The sequence below is a fragment of the Oenanthe melanoleuca genome, linkage group LGE22 (assembly GCF_029582105.1).
Source record: "Oenanthe melanoleuca isolate GR-GAL-2019-014 linkage group LGE22, OMel1.0, whole genome shotgun sequence".
Taxonomy (NCBI): Eukaryota; Metazoa; Chordata; class Aves; order Passeriformes; family Muscicapidae; genus Oenanthe; species Oenanthe melanoleuca.
The window spans coordinates 2,757,837-2,780,034 of NC_079363.1; the positions used below are offsets into that span (position 1 = coordinate 2,757,837).

Here is a 22,198-nt window from a genome sequence, read left to right on the forward strand (position 1 = left end):
GCCTTTATCTTCCCTCCTCCTTAGGCTCGGTTTTATTGATGTCACCAGCAGGAGCCCTCAGAGGAGCCGCTCTTGGACTTTGTTTGGAAGGTGATTAAGAGCAAACAGATCCTGGAAAGCCAAGGCAAAGCCTTGAGCAAGAGGAAACTTGGCAGCGGGAAGAGCCTCGTCTCCACGGGGGCTGAGCTGGGCTCGGGGAAGGTTTTCCTTCCCACAGAGGGGTTTTTCTCAGCTGGAGGGCTTTCCTGGCCACTCTCCTTTCCCCAGGGACAATCCCAGCAGAGGGCAGCAGGAGATGCCCTGGGCACCCTTTTCTCCCCACCTTGGGACATCTGCTAAAAACTCCCAGCGGTTCTGCCTTCAAAGAGGTGTTTCTGGGGCTGAAGGGTTATTATTAGACTTGTTAAAAGCTAAGCTGGGACTCATTAAGGTTGTTGGGAGTTATTAAAGAGGCATTTTTGGGCTGTAGGAGGTTTGGTGGGAACAGAAGCACCTTTGGATCCCCTCTTGCCCTCCCTGCTCTCTGGGTGTCTCCAGCCCTTCGTCTCCTCAATGTCCTGGGTGTTTTTTGGGCAATTCCCACCTTTCCACGGATTTTGGTGCTGCCCCTCTGTTCTGGTTTGAAGGACAGGTGTCTGCCGATGAAGGCAGAAGTTTTCCTTTGAAATAGAGACTTTATTCCACTCCCCCCAAGTATTTTAATTGTTTGAATCAAGGACTCTGAGGCAGAGATAAGGGGGTAGCAATAACAGCTCTTTTACTAATACATCTAATCGTACAAGCAGAAACAGCAGCAGTTGTTAAAACTACCAACAGAACAGAACAGATAACTCGTTATTAAAGAGGCATTTTTGGGCTCTAGGAGGTTTGGTGGGAACCTTTGGATCCCCTCTTGCCCTCCCTGCTCTCTGGTATCTCCAGCCCTTCGTCTCCTCAATGTCCTGGGTGTTTTTTTGGCAATTCCCACCTTTCCACAGATTTTGGTTCTGCCCCTCCCAGGCACACACTGGGTCTCGGTGCCCTGCGGGGCACTGGTGGCACTGGTGGCACTGGGGGTGCCCAGCCTGGCCCAGCATTGCTCTGACCCCCAGGTCCCCACGAGCTGAGCCAGGGAGCCAAACCCAACTGGCAGGAGCTGCTGCTCAGGCGGAGGCAGCGCTCCTGGCAGGGGTGACAACAGGAAGGGTGGCTGCTGTCCCTTGGTGGCCTGGGAGCTGTTTCCTGGCTCCTAACGAGGCATCTCATGGCACAACAGGCTGGGCAGAGCTTGAGTAGGAGGAGGAAGGCTCTGGAGGAGGTGGGTGCTGGCACAGCCTGTGCCTTGACTAATGGCAACACCTGGGCTGGGCTCTCCTGGGGCACAGCTCGCTCCTCTGCGGCCTGGGAATGTTCTGGAAGTGCTCTGGAAATGTCAGTATTGGCAGGAATAAAGTTTCCTGCTGTGGAGCCTGCTCTGGGTTCTTTGTTCTGTATTTATTCTGAGCTCTGGGTTGTGTTCTGTATCCTGGGTTCTGTTCTCTGTTCCATTTTCTGTGTTCTATTCTGTATTCTGGGTTCTGTTCTCATTTCCATGTCCTGTGCTGTGTTTTCTCTTCTGGGTTCTGTTCTCATTTCCATGTTCTGTGTTCTATTCTGTATTCTGGGTTCTGTTCTCCCTCTGGGTTCTGTACTCTGTTCTGTTCTTGTTCCATTTTCTGTGTTCTATATTCTCTATTCTGGGTTCTGTTCTCTGCTCTGTGTTCTGTTGTGTATTCTGGGTTCTGTTCTATATTCTCTGATCTTGGTTCTGTTCTCTGCTCTGTTCTGTCTCCTGGGTTCTGTTCTCTATTCCATTTTCTGTGTTCTGTTCTCTATTCTGTGTAATGTTCTATATTCTCTATTCTGGGTTCTGTTCTATATTCTCTATTCTGGGTTCTGTTCTCTGTTCTCTATTCTGGGTTCTGTTCTATATTCTCTATTCTGGGTTCTGTTCTCTGCTCTGTTCTGTCTCCTGGGTTCTGTTCTCTATTCCATTTTCTGTGTTCTGTTCTCTATTCTGGGTTCTGTTCTATATTCTCTATTCTGGGTTCTGTTCTGTATTCTCTATTCTGGGTTCTGCTCTCTGCTCTGTTCTGCCTCCTGGGTTCTGTCCCTTTCTCTGTCTCGTGGGTCAGCTCCTTCCTGGAGCTCCTGAGCTCTCTCTGCCCTGCAATCCCCCTGGAGCAGGGAGCTGCTTCCTGGGCTGCTCACATTTCCCAGCTGGGATTCAATCCCCTCTGTGATGCTTTTCTCCCCCTCTGGGATTTCCTGGGTTGTTTTCTCCTCATCTTTCCAGCTCCAGGGCTGAGCTCCCAGGTGAGACCAGGCTCTGCTCTCCAGGACCTGAGATTCAAGGGAAGCATTCAGGGATGCAGGAGAGCTGGAGCTGGGAGCAGGGTGGAAGGGCTGCCCCCAGGTGTGGATCTGTCCCTGCTCCCTCCTGGACAGAGCTGGGCCTCTTCCTCTGCAAGGAGCAGAAACAAAGCAGCTCCTGCATCCCACAGAAAAATCCTTAACTGGGCCATTCCCACCGAGTTTTGCTTCTTCTCCTGGCCCTGGTTCCTTCCCCTGTCCAGAAAACTTGGGGTTCAGGGAATTTAAATTCCTCAGTTAGACTTCAGTAGACCTGAGAGCCCTTTGATGTGGGAGAAGTGTGAGGTTTATGGACTGTTGCAACCTGTGAAAATCGTTGGGCTTGTCCTCCCTCCAGAAAGGAAAAAAAAAAAATCCAATTTTTAAAGCTGAGCAGTGATTACCTGAGGATGGAAAAGGAGTGAGGAATTATCTGTGAAATCTTCTTAGAGCAGAGCAGCTGCTCGTGGGCATGTTCAGGGAATAACCCTTAATTAGAGCAAAACCACAGAGGAATGGCAGTGATGTGCCTTTGGAGTGGTTTCACCTGGTGAGAAGCATTTAAATGAGGGTGAGAAAAGCTGGTTATAAAGTGTCAGTCACCTTTTCATACCCCAAATAAAGCTGTGTGGGATGGGGATGGGATGAGATGGGATCAATGGGATCAATGATTGGGATGGGATAAATGGGATCAATGGGATGGGATGGGATCAATGGGATTGGGAATGGGATCAATGGGATGGGATGGGATGCTGCTGCTGGAATGGAACTCCTGTTTGTAGGGAGAAGCAGAGAACCAGGGCAGCACTGCAGGTAAATGAGCTGTGAGCACACAGGTTTGTACCTGGTCTTGCTGTCCCTGCTGAAACAAATGTGGATTTTTCTGTGAAAAGCCAATTTCTGCTCAGGCAGTGAGGGGCACTGCTGCCTCCCAGCCTTCCAATCTCATTAAAAACTGGTCTGAAGGAGCTGGAATGTGAAAGAAGCAGCAATAATAAACTCTCCATTGGTTTTCAGGCGCTGCTGTTGCCATTCCTGGACAGGTGAGGACAGGTGGGAGGACCTCAGCCTTTCCCAGCCCTGCCCTGGGCCCTGCCCTTGGCCAGGTGAGGTCACAGGGTTTGCTGGATGCCAGAATTCAGTCTGGATTAAATTCACCTCCCTGCCTGGACCAAACCCCCAGGGAAGCTGGGTGGGGAAGGAGCTCCAGGCTCCACGTTCCTGAGCTGGGCTCAGCTGCCCCTGCCCCGCTTTGGGGTCCCACTGACCCCAAATCCCCCAGCAGTGCCCGAGCTGGGCTCAGGGCTGGGCCCTGGGTGGTTTTAGTGCTGACACAGAGCTGGAGCTGCAGCTGATTCATGCCAGGAGGGCTCACACCCAGCCCGGGCTCCTTCCCCAGTGTGATCCCTTGGAGGGACTGGGGGGGCTGGGCACAGCTGGGGGAGGCTGTGGTGGTCCCCAGCTCCCCCCTCCCTGCTCTGGTGTGCTCTGTGGATGGGGTTCAGGGCTCCAGGATCAGGGGCATGGCCGGGATTCCCAGTCTGGGGACCCTTTGGGTGCATCCCCAGGGTGCTGGGGTGCTTTAGGGGGGCTGCCCTGCCCCAGCCCCTGATGGCGTCTCTGGGATCCCCAGGGCTGTGTTTCCCATCTCCCCGTGGGAAGGGGCCCAATGTCCTTCAAAAGGGGAAACTGAGGCGTGGGGGGTCCTCAGCCCATCCTCAGGCTGGTCTGGGGGGGTTGCAGGGTTTAATTTCCTGCTGCTGACCCAAAGGCTCCTCTGCCTCCCTTCCTCCTCCTGCTGGTCCCCAGCCCCTCCTGGGGAGAGCTGGGGCAGTGAGGGCGCTGCTCCCCAGGGACTGGGGTCCAGGGGGCCAAAATCCAGGTGAGGCTGTGGGTCCAGGGAGGCCACAATCCAGGTGAGGCTGCGGGTCCAGGGAGGCCACAATCCAGGTGAGGCTGTGGGTCCAGGGAGGCCACAATCCAGGTGAGGCTGCGGGTCCAAGGAGGCCACAATCCAGGTGAGGCTGCGGGTGCAGGGAGGCCACAATCCAGGTGAGGCTGCGGGTCCAGGGAGGCCACAATCCAGGTGAGGCTGCGGGTCCAAGGAGGCCACAATCCAGGTGAGGCTGCGGGTCCAGGGGGCCACAATCCAGGTGAGGCTGTGGGTCCAGGGAGGCCACAATCCAGGTGAGGCTGCGGGTCCAAGGAGGCCACAATCCAGGTGAGGCTGCCCATCCCCCAGCAGAGGCTGCACGCTCCGGGCTGGGGTCGGGTGAGCCTGGGCTGGGCCAGGGTGTCCCTGTGCCAGTGTCCTGGTGTCCCTGTCCCTGTGCTGGTATCCCAGTGTCCCTGTGTCCCTGTCCTGCTGTCCCTGTGTCCCTGTTCTGGTGTCCCTGTCCCTGTGTCCCTGTCCCGCTGTCGCTGTCCTGGTGTCCCTGTCCCACTGTCCCTGTGTCCCTGTCCCTCTCCCTGTCCCAGTGTCCCACTGTCCCTGTGTCCCTGTCCCAGTGTCCCACTGTCCCTGTCCTGGTGTCCCTTTCCCTGTGTCCCTGTGCCTTTCCCTGTGTCCCTGTCCCAGTGTCTCTGTCCCTCTGTCCCTGTCCTAGTGTCCCTGTGTCCCTGTCCCTGTGTCCCTCTCCCAGTGTCCCTGTCCCTGTGTCCCAGTGTCCCTGTGTCCCTCTCCCAGTGTCCCTGTCCCGGTGCCTGTGCTGGGAGCTGCTGTGCCAGCGGGTTGTGGTAGAACTGGAAGAGCAGGGCCGGAGCACAAGGTCAGGTGCAGGTGTGGGTTTGGCACAGCTGAGGGGCTGGGGAGCTGTGGGGCAGTTTCTGAGGGCACTGTGGAGCCTCTGGGAGAGCTGGTAGGGCTGGAGTCCCACGGGCCGTGTGGGAAGGGTCCAAGGATCCCTCCTGCTCGTGGCAGCCCCAGGGTGGGCTCCCAGCTGCCCTGCACTGCTGCCCCTCCCCATCCATCACCAGTGCCCACTCATCCTTCCCAGGACTCACCTTCTGCCCTCCCAAAGCAGCTCCCACAGGATTTAGGGTCTGAGCCCTTGCTATTTCCCCAGCCTTTTGGGATCACTTTGTGCCCAGCTCAATCCTTTTTCCCTCCTAAACTTTGAGACTTGAGCTGATCTGCAATCAGGATTTATATTCTTTTTAAACTTTCCTTTATTCGCAAATAAATAATAAACTATAATACAAAGATCTCAACACAGAATCCAAAAAAACTCTCATTCTTTGGGAATAAAAAGGACTCCCAGCACCAGGAAAGGCGAAAGAGCATCTAAGAGCAGCCCCTGGGCCGGGGGGAGCTGCACCCCCTGCCCTAAGCGGTTCCCTTCCCCCAGGTGCTCCCACACCTGGGCCAGGTGAGGTCCTGCAGGTGGCTCAAGGTTTGTGGCTGTGGGGAAGCTGGAGAGGTTCTGGAGCTCATGCAGGGGCTCCCTGCACACAGGCAGAGCCCGGCCCTGCACCCCGGGGAGGTTCGGATGAGAGTCTGAGCTGCAGCGTTGCCTGGCTTTGGCTTTGGGGCACAGGGAGCCTGAGTGGGGCACGGGAGCTCCAGTGGGGCACAGGGAGCTCGTGTGGGGCACAGGAGCTCCAGTGGGGCACAGGGGCCTGAGTGGGGCACAGGAGCCTGAGTGGGGCACAGGAGCCTGAGTGGGGCACGGGGAACTCCAGTGGGGCACAGGAGCTCCCGTGGGGCACAGAGAGCTCACGTGGGGCACGGGAGCTCCTGTGGGGCACGGGAGCTCCTGTGGGGCACAGGGAGCTCCCGTGGGGCACAGGAGCCTGAGTGGGGCACAGAGAGCTCCAGTGGGGCACAGGGAGCTCGAGTGGGGCACGGGAGCTCCAGTGGGGCACAGGGAGCTCCAGTGGGGCACAGGAGCCTGAGTGGGGCACGGGAGCTCCTGTGGGGCACAGAGAGCTCCAGTGGGGCACAGGGAGCTCATGTGGGGCACGGGAGCTCATGTGGGGCACAGGGAGCTCCAGTGGGGCACGGGAGCTCCAGTGGGGCACAGGAGCCTGAGTGGGGCACGGGAGCTCCAGTGGGGCACAGGGAGCTCCAGTGGGGCACAGGAGCTCCAGTGGGGCTCCCCTCCCTGCGCTGCCCTACGGCGGGGTCAGCTCCATGGACTTCTTCCTCTCCTCCCGCTGCTCCTCCCACTCCTCCTCGGACTCGTAGGTGCCCTTGATGATGGCCACCCTGTCGGACATGTTCATGCAGTAGGGCACCAGGATGTAGAAGTAGAGCAGCGAGGCCAAGCAAGCCCCGAGGATGGGCCCGACCCAGAACACCTGGAAAGCAGCAGGGGCAGGGTGAGAGCAGCTCCTGGGGCTGCAGCTGCAGCCAGGGCACCACCACCCACCCCTGCCCCACAGCTCCTGCACACAGAAGGGAAAACCAGTCAGAGACTCCCTGGGCTGGAAACCTCCTGCACACAGAGAGAAAACCACTGTCAGAGATTCCCTGGGCTGAAAACCTCCTGCACACAGAGGGGAAACCCCAGTCAGAGACTCCCTGGGCTGAAAACCTTCTGCACACAGAGAGGAAACCCCAGTCAGAGACTCCCTGGGCTGAAAACCTCCTGCACACAGAGGGGAAAACCAGTCAGAGACTCCCTGGGCTGAATCCCCTCAGCCTGTGCTCGCTGGGGGCCAAACCTGCTCTGTCTGGGGCTGAGCTTGCAGGAAGTGCTGGTGAGAGGAAAGGCCAGGCTGGGCTTCTCCTGGGCATCCTTCCCCTCAGGTGATGAACCAACGGTGCTCAGAGGGCAGCAGGGCTGATTTCGGAGCCTGGAAGCGTCCAGGGCTGGGTTGGATGGGGCTTGGAGCAAGCTGGGCTGCTGGAAGGTGTCCCTGCCCACAGCATGGGGTGGGACTGGATGAGATCTCAGGTTGTTCCCACCCAACCCACCCTGGGATGGGTTCGTTTCTCTGTGCCAGGGGATTAACTGTTCCCGATGCGTCAGGGGGCAAAACCTCCCTTCTTCTCCAGCCCCTTTTAATCCTCCCTGCCTGGGCTCTGAAACCCCCACCCCTGTCATGCCCAGGGCAGGCCCTGTCCCCGTGTGGCCCAGCTGTCCCTGTCCCCAGTGCCAGCAGCACCCACCCAGTGCGCGGGGCTGAACCTCCTGGTGACGACGGCGGGCCCGAAGGAGCGCGCGGGGTTCATGGAGCAGCCGGTGAAGTAAATCTGGAGCAGTGGAGAGAAGCCCGGGTTAAGGAGCAGCTCAGAGCCACCCTTGGCGAGCAGGGACGGGCTGAAGTGTCCCCAGTGCCCCTGCCCCAGTGTCCCTGCCCCAGTGCCCCTGCCGGTGTCTGTCCCAGCCGACCCCGCACCACGACAGAGCCCCGAGACCTCCCCGTTTCCTCCTCCAGAGCAGCCCCCTCAGGCCCAGCTGCACCAGGGCATTTTGGGCAGCCCAGGAGCCCGAGCCTGGGCTCAGCCTCACCCCCACCAGGTGGCCCACGGTGACCGAGAGGCCGATGGAGAGCGCGGGGGAGCCGGTGCCGCTGCGCCGGTTGTCGGTGGACGCGAAGATGCAGGCGGCCAGCTGGAAGGTCAGGATGATCTCCACCACCAGGGCCTGGCCCGGGGTCACGTTGGTGTTGATCTGGAACACGGGAGTGGCAATGATTAACCCTCCCCAGGGCTCGGTGTCACCCAAAGGGCTCCCGGGTGCTTTGCTGGTAGATTTGGGGGGTGAAGTTGGATGAGAAGCCCCCCAGGGCCCCTGCTTGAGCTCCCTGGGCTTCCTCTGCAAGGAAAGAAATGATCTTTCTTTGAAATTCTCCAAAATCTGTCTCCTCCCCCAGCCTGTCCCTTCCCTGGCCTTTCCACATCTCTCTCCACAGCACTCAGGGCTTCCCCACCAAATCCCTTTTTTCCTGCATTTCCTTGATCCTTGTAGGCTGTTGTACCTTGATTTCTGCCCTGCACCTTTGAGTGCGTGCCCAGGAGGATGAGGAGCAGCTGGGATGGGATGGAGGGTGAGGGTTGGGATGAAGGTCGTGGCTGGGATGGGCTGTTGTGTCCCAGGGACTGCACAAAGCCCTGGGGGCTCTCGGGGGGACTCGCCCCACTGGGCACTGGAAGGACAGAGTGACCCAACCCATCGCAGCTCGTTTTTTATCCAAATCTGGCTTGTTTGGGATGCAGAACCTGTGGAATGAGAGGCACTGCAGCTCCTCATCGCAGGACCGAGCCCTCTGAGCGTCCGTGCTGCTCCCAGGGGTCGGACTGTCCGTGCCTGGAGCTGCAGCTCTGTCATTCCAGGCGTTTTCCCAGCGCTGCCCCGAGGCTTTCAGGCTGTGCCGCATTCCCGCTTATCTCAGAGGGTCCCGCTGTCCCCCCTCCTCCCCTGGGAGCAGCCCCTGGACACCGTCCTGCCCCTCGCTCCTTCTCCAGCTCTCCCCCACCACTCTGCCCATCCCCAGTTTCCCCAGCGCTCTGGTTCCAGCGGGCTCCTGCTCCCCGTGCCCGTACTGGTCTGACTGGGCTCCGCTCCCTCCCTGCCCCCTGCCGCTGGCACGGCTCCTATCCCGCGCTAATCTCCATCTGGAGAGCTGCACTCGGCAACATCCCGATGGCGCGGGTGACTCACGGGGCCCTCGGGACAGAGGAAGCCCTCATTAAAGGAGGGAAAAACATCCCACTCATCACCCGCACAATAAAGCCGTCATGTCAGAGCTCGGCTTCGCTCCCGTCCCATTGCCAGCCCGCCGTGCGTGCGGGACAGAGCAGAGCGCCCGGGATCCGTCCCGACGGATCGTCCTGCCCGAGCCGGCCCGGAGGAAAGGCAAGGGAGAGGGGAGAGGGGAGAAGGAGAGAAGGGGAGAGGGGGTGAAGATGAGAGGGGAGAGGGGAGAAGGAGAGAAGGAGAGAAGGGGAGAGGGGGTGAAGATGAGAAGGTGAGAGGAGAGAAGGGAGAAGGGGAGAAGAAGTGGAGAAGGGGAGAAGATGAGAAGGTGAGAGGGGGAGAACGGGAGAAGGGGAGAAGGGAAGAAGTGGAGAAGGGGAGAAGATGAGAAGGTGAGAGGGGGAGAACGGGAGAAGTGGAGAAGGGGAGAAGGGAAGAAGTGGAGGAGGGGAGAAGAGGCGCCCCCGGGCAGGACTCACGGCGTTGATGGCCAGGTTGCCGCGGGTGTTGGCCGGGGTGACGCCGTACAGGATCCCCGCGCCCGCGATGGCCCCGACCAGCTGGGCCAGCACGTAGAGCAGCGTGCGCAGCAGCGAGATCTGGTTGCCCACGAAGAAGGCGATGGTCACGGCCGGGTTGATGTGCGCGCCGCTGATGTGGCCGAAGGCTTGCACCAAGGTGCCGATGGCCAGCCCGAAGGCCAGCGCGATCTGCAGGATGCTGGGCAGCGCCGACGGCCACTTCAGCGCCGAGCCCAGCCCGATGAAGACGAAGATGAGCGTGGAGAGGAACTCCACGAAGACGGCTCGAGCAAAGGCCAGGGTTAGTATTTCCTTCTTCATGGTGGGGGCAGGTGGAGGTCAGCCAGGGAGGAAGAAGGTTTAGGGTTGCTCTGGGTCCGGGCTGTGGTGTGTGCAGCCAGGTGTAGGGCCATACCTATCTATATATGCAAGAGCTGCAGGAGCTGTGTTACAGGGCGGTGGGCGGAGCCGGGGAATTAGCCAGTCCTCCCAAATTACCATGTGAACCTGCAAAAGTTTCCACCTGAAAATGTCTTCGGAGCCTCCTGGTGAACCAGTGACTCAGATATTGGTGGCATTTCTCTCCTTTCCCTCTGCAAACAAACAGCCCCTATAGGGTGTCTCTGTGGTCGTTAAATAACCAGGTTGCATAACGAGGCTGAGCTCCCTCCTCTGCTTTTCCCTTTTACTGCCTCTCGCCAGGTCTGGGTGTTTCATTAGCACAGGTGCAGTTCATATTCGCTCCCTCCCTTCCTCCCCGAGCTCGCACACTGCTCCTGTTGGAAAACCCTGCTGGGCTGGAGGAGCAGTCCCGGCTGCCTTCCACTTCCACGGGACCCTGAAATCCCAAGGAAAATCAAACACCTGGAGCTTCTCCCAGGCTGTCAAGAGGGCTCAGCTCCAGGAAAGAAGTGGTTTGCAGTTGTCCGGGGAGCAGGGGAGGGTTTGGGGAGAGTTTTGTCTGCCTGGGAGCTGGAGACGAGCGGGAGCTTCCTTGCGGTGCGTGGATGGAGAAATGGGATGGAGAGAGCTCCTGGTGCAGAGCAGGTGGAGCCTCTGCTCCCTTTCCTCCCTGCTGCTCCTTCCCAAACCCTGGAACAAGCGCTGGCACTGGGGGCTGCTCCCAGCCCGGGATGACGTCTCCTCCCCTGCCACCCTGCGCCCTTTCCTTTTCTTTCTGCCTCTCCAGCTCTTGCTCAACGAGCAATGATTTCGCTGCTGGGAATGCCAGCACCAAGCACAGGCTCTGTACGGACACAGGCTGTGTTTACACATCTCCTTGCACGTTCCTGGGGCGCTGCCCTCCATCCCAAACCCAATCTGCAGGCGCTTGGCTGGCAGGGAGTGGCGGGGGAGGCTCTCAGGGCTGAGCTCGTGGAGCTGTTGGGGACGGAGGTTTTGGGGTGGAAAAGGTCTCAGGTGACACTTAACAAAGAATTCTTGGTTCTCTCGCAGCCTCGTGCCAGGATTTGTTGTTTAGGTGGGGTTGGGTGCCAGATCTGCTCTCCTTGCTCGGTTGATCCACGTTTCCTTGCCCAGGGATGCTCAGCTGGGTTTGCCCCTGGCTGCCAGGCTCCTCCAGCACTCAGGGAGCAAAGCTTTGCAGGACACTGGTAAAATCCTCCCTAAATCCAAGAAGCTGGATTCACTGCTGCCTTCTGAGGAGTCAGGCCTAGGAGCTCAAACACCAGGAGGATTCCTGTCCAGAGCAAGGAGAGGGGACTTGTCCAGGGCTGGAAATAAATGAGCTTTTCTCTTCCTTAGTACCCAAAATCCTGAGCAAAACAGACCTGGAGGGCCTCAAGGGACTGAGGATCTGTTACAGCCTTAATTCCTGATGGTTTTCTCCCGGATCTGCAGATCCCAGGGCTGGCTGCAGAGTCAAAGCCCAGATCTGTTATCCTCGAAACACCTGCTCCGTTGGCGTGTTTTGGTGAAAGTTTTGCAAGCTGGTATTTCAAGGCACCCTGGCTGAATTCCAGCTGCCATAATTACTTGCCACTTCCCTTCAGCCCTGTCTGTGGCTCCAGCTGGATAAAATGCTCCCTGTTCAAACCATCCCCATCCTGGATCTCCCTTGGTGGTGGCTGCATTTTGCTGTTGGCTCCTCCAGCACACTCCTGGCTTTGGCTGAAAAGACAAAAATTGCTCGTCCAGCCTCCCAGGCGTGGATAATAACAAACAAAACCCTGCAGCTGGCTGGGGGATATCATCAAATAGGGCTGGGAATGGCAGAGGAAACTTCTGGCAAACACAACGAGGCAGAGCCTCCTTTCCCCAGGCAGTCTGGAACCTTTTCTGAGCAGGGCTCCCCGGAGTTTGGAAGGCTCCCTGTGCTGCCCGTGGCTCTGTGCCACCCCAGCAGCTTGGCTGGGCTGCAGGTGTTGGATGTGTCAGGTTTAATGGAGTTGGGCAAGGCGCTGGTTCCCGGGTGCTGACAGACGGACACCCACGTGGAGGGGTCACACACGCCGCGCCTCACACGTCCTGCAGGGCTCGGCAGCAGCAGCCGCTGGCGGCAAGGGCAGGTTTGGCTGCCTGCTTCCTCCTCCTCATCATCCTCATCCTCCTCATCCTCCTTCCTCCTCCTCATCATCATCCTCATCATCCTCCTCCTCCTCGTCCTCCTTCCTCCTCCTCCTCCTCCTCATCCTCCTCCTCCTCATCATCATCCTCATCATCATCCTCCTCCTTCCTCCTCGTCCTCGTCCTCCTCATCCTCATCATCATCATCCTCATCATCATCCTCCTCCTTCCTCCTCATCCTCCTCATCTGTCTCCTCCTCCTTCTCCTCTTCCTCCTCCTCCTCCTTCCTCCTTCCTCCTCTTCCTCCTCCTCCTCCTCCTCATCCTCATCATCATCATCCTTCTCCTTCCTCCTCGTCCTCCTCCTCCTCATCTTCGTCATCCTTCCTCCTCCTCCTCTTCTTCCTCCTCTTCCTCCTCTTCCTCCTCTTCATCCTCCTCCTCCTTCCTCATCCTCCTCCTGGCATCACAAACAACACAACCAAACCTGCCCCAGTCCAGCACTCAGGGGGGGGGACCCCGAGGTCCCCAAGGTGGGGAGGAGGTGGGAGGAAGGCTCCTGCTGCCTCATCCTCACTGGGGCCACCCTGGCTCTGCCTCACCCAGGCCATGTGTGTAACCCAGTGCCAGTCCCTGCAGTCACCCAGCTCGCTGTCAGAGCCTGCACGGGGCTGTTGTTCATTTGCAGTTGTTCATTTGCAGTTGTTAATTCGCAGTTGCTAATTTGCAGTTGTTCATTTGCATTTCCTCGCTGGTTCTGGTGGCTTCAGCTCTGTGCTGCCCCTCGGGGCCTGGCAGAGGCTGCTCCAAATTCAGCTTACAAACACTGCTGAGCCAGGGTTTGGGATTTCCTCCTCACCTGCCTCCACACCTCAGCCAAGGACCTTAAAATTGGCCCAGAAATAGAGGCAGGAATAAAAATAAGTCATGTCAGCAGGCTGTCCCAAAGAGGAGACACCAATTCTGCCTGAACTGGGATCAGAACCATGGAATCAATTGAGCTGGGAAAGATCTCTGAGATTTCCAGTCCAACCTATGAGCTAAAGGCGTGGGCTGGGATTAGATGATCCAAAGACCTTGGTTCAGTTATTTAAGAGAAAAGGTGTTTATTGCCAGCTCAGCTCCTGGGTTTTGTAAGGAGGCATTGATAAGGAAAAAGTGAAATATCACAGAGCAGGAGCAGCAAACTCTGCCCTGGTGCTGCTCAGCTTGGGGGCTGAGGGAAGCTCTGGGATGCACCTGTGCAGGTGACTCAGGTGGGGCTTTAAGGGTCCCTCTTATCTGAGCCATTCCTTTGAAGCTGAGGGGTGACACCTGGGGCTGGTGGTTTCCACTTTCCCCTGCCCTGCAGCTTCCTCAGCCCTGGCTGCAGAGCTGGGACATGAGCCTGCTCCTGCCCTGCCTCCTCCTCAGGGAAAACCTGCCTGGGAAATGTTTCTCCACCTACAACGGGATCCACAAAAACACTGATGGGGAGTGATGCTGCAGCTGATCCCAGGTGGGCTGTGCACTGCAGGGAGGGGCTGCTGGGGCTCACACAGCCCCTGGCATTGGCTCTGGGAGAGCTTGGAAAGGCCAGCCAAGAAATCCCAAGCAGAGAACTCAGCTCTGCCCCTGGGCCTAGGAGGTTTTTATATCTATTATTTACCATAGATGTGTCAGTGTTTCCCATAAATGTGCCAGTATTTGATCCCCCTGTCTAAATTCAGGGGCTAAAAGGGAATTTAAAGCACTTGTGAAAGAGGAGAGCCATTATCAGACATTAAACCTCAGGTTCAGGCCCTGTGAGACTTAAACATTGTCAGGGTAAATAATGAATGAAATGCTTTGATCTGGAGAAGAGACATTGAACACATCAACATTAATTTGAATAAATAACTGAATTCAGCTGTGGCTTTTTCTACAGAAGAACTTGCCCAGGGTGACTTCTGGAAAAGCCTGCTGGGATTTTCCTGCACACATACATGGATTCATTTTCCTTTAAAAAGCATAAAAACCCCATACAACTTTTAAAAGTGAGCATTTGATAACAGAAATACAATTTGACGCTGGGATTGATTTAAAACATGATTTTATTGCCATTGCTGAGAACAGAGGGAGTTTTTGAGAAGCCTCTTCTGAGCTAAAACTCAAATTCACCATCGAGGAGCAAAGGGGAGCAGAACCCCAGTTTTTGGGTGGATCAAGCCAGGAGTGCTGCCTTGGCAGAGCCCTCTGGGGTGTTTGCATGGACTGGCTGTGGACAAACACAGGGCTGGGCCAGATCAGAGCTGGGCTCCCCCCCTGTCACTCCAAGAGCTGAGGAAGAGCACGGGGAGGAAGGCAGGGTGGATGTGGTGGGAGGAGGGGATGGGGCCTGGCAGCAGAGAGAAGAGCATCCCTTGGTGGTGTGGGGGGAGGGAAATGTTCCAGAATGATCCATAAATCATCCCTTGTGCTTGGGAATTGGGCCCAGCCTCATTGAATATTCCCAGTAAAATCCTTTCCAGGGAAATCCTGGTGGGGCTGACACTGCTGGGATTCACCTGGGGCAGGGCAAGTGAAATGGGGTTAAATCAATGGCTGAAAGGGCAAAGTTCACCCAAAGACCATCCCAAATTCCTTGGCCAGGCTGAGGACCATGACCAGGTCCTGCCAGGGCAGAGGGAAGGGCTGGGAGGGGTTTGGAGGGTCTGGAGTGATGCAGCCATGAGAAGGGGATGTGAGAAGCAAGTGATGGAGATGGGGAGGAATTCCTCCCTGTGAGGGTGGGGAGGCCCTGGAATGGAATTCCCAGAGAACCTGGGAAAGATTTCACATCCCTGGCAGTGTCCAAGGAGAGCCTGGATGGGGCTTGGAGCAGCCTGGGACAGTGGGAGGTGTCCCTGCCATGGCAGGGGTGGAACTGGGTGGGGTTGGAGGCTCCTTCCCATCCAACCCATTCCATGATTCTGATCCTTCACACCTGAAACACGTTGGGTGTGAAATCCTTCCTCTGTTCAGGTGATCTGAGCGTCGGAGGGGAGCAGGAAAGAAGAGAAAAGCAGGGAGAGAGAGGAAGGACAACCCTGGACAACTCAGGCCTCATAACCAGGTGGGTTTGAGGTCGGGCTGTGACCTGGGCTTGTTGTTTCACAGGAGAGGGAATTTGCAGGTGCTCCCCCCTCGTGGCCACGCTTCCAGTCCCACCTTCCCTGGGAAGCCGCAGTGGGAGCAGCTCTGTGTCCGTGGCGGGTGGGAAGGGGCACCTTGGTCCCTTTGACACTGATGTGTGTGATGCCCACAGCTCAGAGTGAATGTCCCTGCTCCTGCCCCTGTCCCTGCTCCTGTCCCTGCTCCTGGTCCTGTCCCTGCCCCTGGCTCTGCTCCTGTCCCTGTCCCTGCTCCTGTCCCTGCTCCGTGTGTGAGCCAGGAGCCGAGCAGGGGCCGCAGGTGGGAGCAGAGTGCAGCAGCAGTGAGACATGGGGTGGCAACCTCCACACCCAGGGTAATGAACACTCTTCAGGGAGCAGCCCCAGCCAAGCTCCAAGTCCTGCCAGGGGGCTGGAAGGGAGAATCCTGGGGAGATCCCTTGTTCCTGCAGGGTTGGGATTTCCTGGCTGTGCCCCAGACCAGAGCCCCCGGGGTGGGGAGAGCTGGGGCAGGAGGTGAGCGGGGCCAGCACAGCATCCCCGGAGAGGAGCCAGCTCCGCGCCCGGGAGGAGCCGAGGGACAGCGGGCAGAGGCGAGATGCCCAAACCACACCAGAGGTTTGCAGCCGGCCCGGGCCCGGGGGGAGGGCGGCTACACCTTGTCAGACATGGCCCTGGGCAGGGTCTGGGGCGAGTGCAGCTCCACGGACTGGCGGCGCCGCGCCTCGCGCTCGTTCCAGTCCGGCTCGGGCTCGCAGCCCCGCAGGATGGCCAGGCGCTCCGACAGGGACCTGGCCTGCGGGAACAGCACGTAGTTGTAGAGGATGGAAGCTGCCGCTGCCCCGATCAGGGGGCCCACCCAGAACACCTGAGGGGAGAGAAGGGTGGGGTCAGCCTGGCTGGGAGGGTGGGGGCGTTCCAGAGCTTGGGTTCGTTCCTGGAGCAGCGCGCACAGTCGGTGCCTGGATATTCCCAACCATCCTCTTCCACCATTCCCCCTCTGCTCAGGCTCTGCAGTAATGACAGGCCCATTGAGAACGTGCTGAGTGATGTGGCATCATCTGGAGGAGCATTTTCCTACCCACTCATGGATTGCTGTGGGAGGAGGAGGAGGAGGCACCCGTCTGGGACAAACACCTTGGAACACATCGACAACAGGAAAATCATGGGATCTGCTGAGCTGGAAAGGACCCACAAGGATCCTCAGAATCCAGCTTCTTATCCTGCTCAGGACAGCCACCAGCAATCCCAGCCTGGGCCTGAGAGCAGTGCCAAACGCTGCTGGAGCTCTGGCGGGCTCAGAGCCACAGCCATTCCCTGGGGAGCCAGGGACTGCTCCCAGAGGTGCACTTAGATCCAGGAACAGCACAGCTCCCCTGTTGGCAGCAGCTCCACGCTCCATGGTTCTGTTCCCTGTGCTAAGTCATGTCAGCAGACCTCACGCCCCGATCCTGTTGCAATGCTCCCAGTTTGGAGTTTGGAAAAGCCAATTAAGCACCAGCAGCTCCACCTCCTGCTCCTAATCGCTCCATCTCTCCTGCAGCTGGGAGCTGGCATGGAAATGCCGGGAATTTGTCTGGCTTGAGGAGTTTGAAGGATTACTGGCAGTCTGGGGGCCTCACCCAAGCCCTCCCCAGAGCCAAGGTCTCACCCAGTGGTCGCTGAAGTCTCCGACGATGACGGCGGGAGCGAAGGACCTGGCGGGGTTCATGGAGCAGCCGGTGTAACGGATCTGCCGGGAATCAACTCAGCATTAAACCCTCCTGCCACTTTTTCAGAAATGCTGGGGTGTCATTGGGGTGATTCATCCCCCTGAGCTTCTCCCTCCAGCATTCCTGTTCCAGGAAAAGGGATTCCAGGAGCCGCCACCACCTGAGTCAGCACCGTGAGGCGGCTGCTGTGCGTCCCCAGCGCTGCAGAAAATTCCCTCTCCTGCCTCGGAGGGCAAGAGGGGAGCAGCCCCATGGCCACAGGGGGCTCTGAGGATGGAAGGTGTGCTGTGACAATGCAGCAGCATTTCCTGTGTGCACGGGGTGTGGGGGCTGCTTGGGACCCAGCTGGGATTTCCCTGAGCGTTCATCCCAGGCTCAGCTGCCAACAGGAGAGATCCCGTGGATCCCTGGAACTCCCCATGGGGCTCAAGCAGAGGCAGAGTCCAGAAAATCAAGTTTTCATGCCAAATAAAAGCTGAGCTCAGGCCACAACTCTGCCATGGCTCTGGTGGGACTCTTCCCTCTCTCTACTGAAAAACCACGTGAAGCTTGGAGACGCAGCCGAACCAACTTTGGGCGAAGATAAAGAAAGAAGCCCAGAAGTGTCGAGTTTTGGCTGGTGCACTCACCCCGAGGAGGTGGCCCACGGCCACGGAGAGGCCGATGGAGAGGGCAGGGGAGCCCAGGTTGTCCTCCCGGCGCTCGTCTGTGGAAGCAAAGACGCACAGCACCAGCTGGAAGGTGAGGAACAGCTCCACCGTCACCGCCTGCCCCGCCGTGGTCTCATTGTTCAGCTGGAACGGGAGGAAAAGCATTCCAGGGCTCAGCTCTGTGAGGGGATGGGGGATATGGGGGATGGATCCAAATCCAGGGGGAGCCAAAGGAAATGGCACCAGGAAGAAACGATTTTCCAGATAGAAGAAGTGGCTCAGTGGGAAACGCTTGATTGATCTCTCAGGAAACTTTATTGGCTTTTGTTTGGTATTTTTCCATTTGTTTTTTCTTTTCCTTGTACTCAAAATGCCTTTTGGAAAAGTCTACAAGTTTTGAAGACATTGAAAAGAGAAGAAAAGAGAAAAGAGAAGAAAATTCCCTTTCCCCAGTTTTTTGGCGCAGAGAATTTGTCAGCTCTGATCTGGAGCTGTTCCTGGCTGCACCCCCTCTCCTCCAGCTCTGCCCCTTCTTTCCCTGTGTCCCCCCAAATCCAATCCCACAGTTTGGTGCTCCCAGCAAGTCCTGACTGCCCTCCTGCTCAGCTCCAGAGCCAGATCTGCCTCCTCCTCCTCCTCCTCCCCAGCATTCCCATCCCTTTTTATGCACAGGGATAATCTGTGCAGGCAGCCACACAATGAACAGCCCAGAGGAGAAAAAACCTCCTTGAAATCCCCAGTTCCCACTTTCAGGTGGTTTAATCTGCAAACCAACCGAGCTGGAGCAGTCTGAGTCTCCCTTAAACCTCCTGCTTTTATTACCCTCGGTCATTACCAGCCTAAACGCCCTCGTTCAGATTAAACCACAATCCCTCTTTTTAACCCTCTTAATCACTCTGGCGGTGTGGCTGAGTCCTGGCAGTGCCTCCCTGCTGTGGGAAAGGTGATTTCCATCTGCTGCTTCCCAGCCCAGCTGCTGCTGCTGCCCTGCTGGTCCCTGGGATGGAGAGGGGACACTGGATCCCCGAATTTCAGTTCCTTTTCCCCCTCCTGTTGTTATGTGCGGTGGGGAAGGGATGTTGGAGGCTGGGACACCATTGGAGAATCCCCCATGGCTTCCTAAGCTTCCCTGGCTTTCTTTTTTCCCTGCCTGAAGGCAGCCTGAGATCCCTGTGGAGCTTTAGGGAATGGGTTTGTTTTGGGGTGAACCAGCTGGATCTGCTGCGACCATCCCACCATCACCACGGGAAACAACGAGCTGGATCTAATGGAAATCTGGGATTTAGACCCAAATCTCTCCTCTCCCCGCTATCCAGCAACCTGGAGATTGTGGCTTTGCCAAGGCAGAGCCAGACAAGGCTGCCTGCACCACACCAGAGGGGAAACTGGGATGAGACTGGGACAAGAGGAATGCAGAGCTGGTGTTTTGGATGTGTCCTTAAACCACTGGGACCCCCCGAATCCAGGGAAAAATGAGATGGTTGTGACTCCAGGGGAGGTGTCTGTGGCCAGCTGGATCCTTCCTCTGGCTTTAGCCCTAAAAACAGGGGACATTTTTGGCACCAATATGGAAAGAGGAAAAATTTCCCAGGTGGAAGAAGTAGCTCAATGGGAAATGCTTGGTTGATCTCAGGAAGATTTTAGCCCTAAAGGGATATCCTAAATTTCCTAAATCCCCTAAAGGCGATTTCCTAAAATTTCCTAAAAGGGAAATTTTAGCCCTAAAGGGATTTCCTAAATCCCCTAAAAGGGATTTCCTAAAATTTCCTAAAAGGGAAATTTTAGCCCTAAAGGCATTTCCTAAATCCTAAATCCCCTAAAAGGGATTTCCTAAAATTTCCTGAAAAGGAAATTTTAGCCCTAAAACCAGAGGAGGAAGATGAGCCCTGCCTTCATCCCTGCTCCTAGCAGGACCCTTGGAGCATCAGGGTTCTGGAGCTGGGCTGTGCCATTCAGATTCATAGAACTCACAGAATTTTGGGTTGGAAGAGACCTTCAAGATCATCAAGTCCAGCCCTTGCCCTAACACCTCCCCTAGACCATCCATGTGCCTTCCTGGCTGGCCCCAGAGGGTCTTTGGTTGTGGAGGTTCAGAGGCCCCTTCAGGGCCCCCTTGGAACTTTCTCCCCTAAGAGAAGAAATCCTTCCTTGGGATGACTCACGCTAGAGAAATGTTCACCCCCCTGTGGATCCCTTGTTATCTTTTGGAGTTTCTACTGGTCTTTATCTTTCCTAGGTGATTGGCCACTTCTTTACCTAAAACCTTAAAGTAATTGGCTAGTTTTCAGCTTATAGTTTTACTGGTCAGTTCTCAATCCACCTTAACCCTATAAACCCCATTTGATATTCTGTATATTTGGGTTTGCTGTGGAACATCTGTGCAGCATTCCCAGATTTCTTTCTCTTGCTGGCTAAGATTTCTTTCTCTTGCTTGCACTGAAGCACTCTTGAGCTGAATTCTGCCTCAGAGCAGCCAGGATTTGGAACACCTAGACAGGCTCGTGAGGTCACAACCTCCAGTGCTCAGGGCACCAACTTGGAGCTCTTGGCTCCTACTTTGTTTGGTATCTTCTAAATAAGCAAAGCAGCTAACAGTCAAAAAGGTTATTTCTTACAAAGCACATCTTATTACAGAGCACATCAGTCTCAGCTGGCAAGCAATGGCAAATGCAGTGGCAGCAGCAAAGCAAAAACCTGGCAAAGAGCAAATGGCTAAAAGCAAGTGGCTAAAAGCACCAACTCTCATCATCTTATACAGGACTTTTCCAACAAGTTAAGGTGCAAACTCAGACCACCACTCCTTAACTATTAGAATTCCAGTTTCTTAGCGCTTCAGGTTTCGTACAGAACTATGCACACAATTTATCTTGCTCTCTCTGAAAAATGTGAGCAATATTCTTACTACAGCTCTATTATGTCTACAACTGTGGGCTTGGAGCCCCCACTGAAGATCTCAGTGTGTTTAAACCTTCACTAGAACACTCTCTGCTCCTGTGACATTTGAAACCTTTCACTTGCTAAAAGCATCAGAGCTCACCCTAAAACTACTGACTTAATTCTGCTTAAATTCTGCTTTATGTGTGAGTGGCTTAATGTACTTCAACCCATCCAAAGGCTTTAATTCAACCCCTGCACTCTGATTTCTCTCTGAAGGATTCAGAGACCCCAGACCCCCTGACTCCAGCCGGGCTTGCTGTGGCAGCCTGGGGCAGGAGCCCCTGGCCCCAGCAGCTCCATTTGCTGGCCACAAGCCCCTTCCTGGCAGCCCAAAGCTCGTGCCCAGTTGTGGAGACCCAGAAAGGTTTTCCTAACTAGGGAATGCAGCCCCTGTTCTGTTCCCTGAGTCCACCCCATGCCCTGTCCCTGCCTTTCAGTCACTCCCACCCTAATTCCCTGTGGGTCCTCTGCTCTGGCCCTTCCCTTGTGGCACCCCCGTGTCCCTGATAATTGACCCCTGATGCTTTCCCTGCCCTGCTCATCCCGGGTACCAAACCTGGACCCTCACAAGAGTCCTTGCCTTTGTTTCTGAACATCTCCTTTCCTGCTCCTTCACCCCAAGCAACACCTGAGTGCAGCCCCCAGCGTGCCCCCCGTGTCCGTGTCCCCCCGTGTCCCCAGCATGCTCCCCATGCCTCCAGCGTGCCCCCCATGTCTGTGTCCCCCCGTGCCCCCAGCATGCTCCCCATGCCTCCAGCGTACCCCCCGTGTCCCCCATGCCCCCAGTGTGTCCCCTGTGCCCCCTGTGCCCCCCTTGTCCCCCCATGTCCCCAGCGAACCCCCCGTGCCCCCAGCGTGCCCCCAGCGTGTCCCCCATGCCCCCAGTGTACCCCCGTTCCCCCTGTGCCCCCCATGTGCCCCCAGTGTCCCCCATGCCCCCAGTGTACCCCCCATGCCCCCCACACTTCCCATGCCCCCTACATCCCCCATGTCCCCCGTGCCCCATGCCCCCCACACCCCCATGCCCCCCATGTGTCTCCTGTGCCCCCCGTGCCCCCAGTGTGTCCCCAGTGTTCCCCCCGTGTCCCCAGTGTTCCCCCCATGCCCCCACACTCCCCATGTCCCCCGTGTGTCTCCTGTGCCCCCCGTGCCCCCAGTGTGCCCCCTGTCCCCCCGTGCCCCCAGTGTGCCCCTGTCCCCCCGTGCCCCCCGTGCCCCCAGTGTGCCCCCTGTCCCCCCGTGCCCCGGCCAGCGCTCACCTTGTTGACGGCCAGGCCGTGCCGCGCGCTGGCCGGGGTGACCTGGTGCAGGATGGCAGCGCCCACCACCCCCCCCAGCAGCTGGGCCACCACGTAGCACAGGGCCCGGAGCAGGGAGAGCTGCGAGCCCAGCAGGCAGCCCAGGGTGACGGCCGGGTTGATGTGGGCGCCGCTGACGTGGCCCAGGGCCTGCACCAGGGTGCCGATGGCCAGCCCGAAGGCCAGCGCGACCTGCAGCGCGCCGGGCGCCGGCGCCGCCGGCCAGCTGAGCGCCGAGCCCAGCCCCAGCAGCACGAACAGCAGCGTGGCCAGGAACTCGGCCAGCACGGCCCTGCTGAAGGCGATGGAGCGCAGCTCCCACATCCTGCTGCCCCGGGTGAGCCGTGTCCCAGTGTCCCTGCTCTGCCACCCAGGGCGGCCTGCGCAGCGCTTATATACCTGGGGGGGCACAGGGCCGGCTGGAGGGGAT

The 22,198-nt window shown here is 57.3% G+C and overlaps 2 protein-coding genes across 3 annotated transcripts; both read right to left on the reverse strand.

Annotated features, from left to right (window-relative positions):
- Positions 1-5,513: 5,513 nt before the first annotated feature.
- Positions 5,514-10,103, reverse strand: AQP5 (aquaporin 5). 2 transcript variants are annotated; one of them, XM_056515127.1, is made up of 5 exons: positions 9,494-10,103; positions 7,827-7,988; positions 7,484-7,567; positions 6,047-6,669; positions 5,514-5,988 (listed from the first exon to the last, which is right to left on the reverse strand). In XM_056515127.1, exons 1-4 carry the CDS (start codon positions 9,854-9,856, stop codon positions 6,484-6,486), a joined length of 795 nt encoding a protein of 264 aa, XP_056371102.1. In that variant the 5' UTR covers positions 9,857-10,103; the 3' UTR covers positions 5,514-5,988; positions 6,047-6,483. The 2 variants fall into 2 exon arrangements, with proteins under 2 accessions (XP_056371102.1, XP_056371103.1); XM_056515128.1 differs by having other exon boundaries at positions 5,514-6,007.
- A 4,012-nt stretch (positions 10,104-14,115) lies between these two features.
- LOC130265804 (aquaporin-2-like) lies at positions 14,116-22,198 on the reverse strand. The gene is made up of 4 exons (XM_056515125.1): positions 21,730-22,198; positions 17,513-17,677; positions 16,823-16,903; positions 14,116-16,039 (listed from the first exon to the last, which is right to left on the reverse strand). Exons 1-4 carry the CDS (start codon positions 22,090-22,092, stop codon positions 15,824-15,826), a joined length of 825 nt encoding a protein of 274 aa, XP_056371100.1. The 5' UTR covers positions 22,093-22,198; the 3' UTR covers positions 14,116-15,823.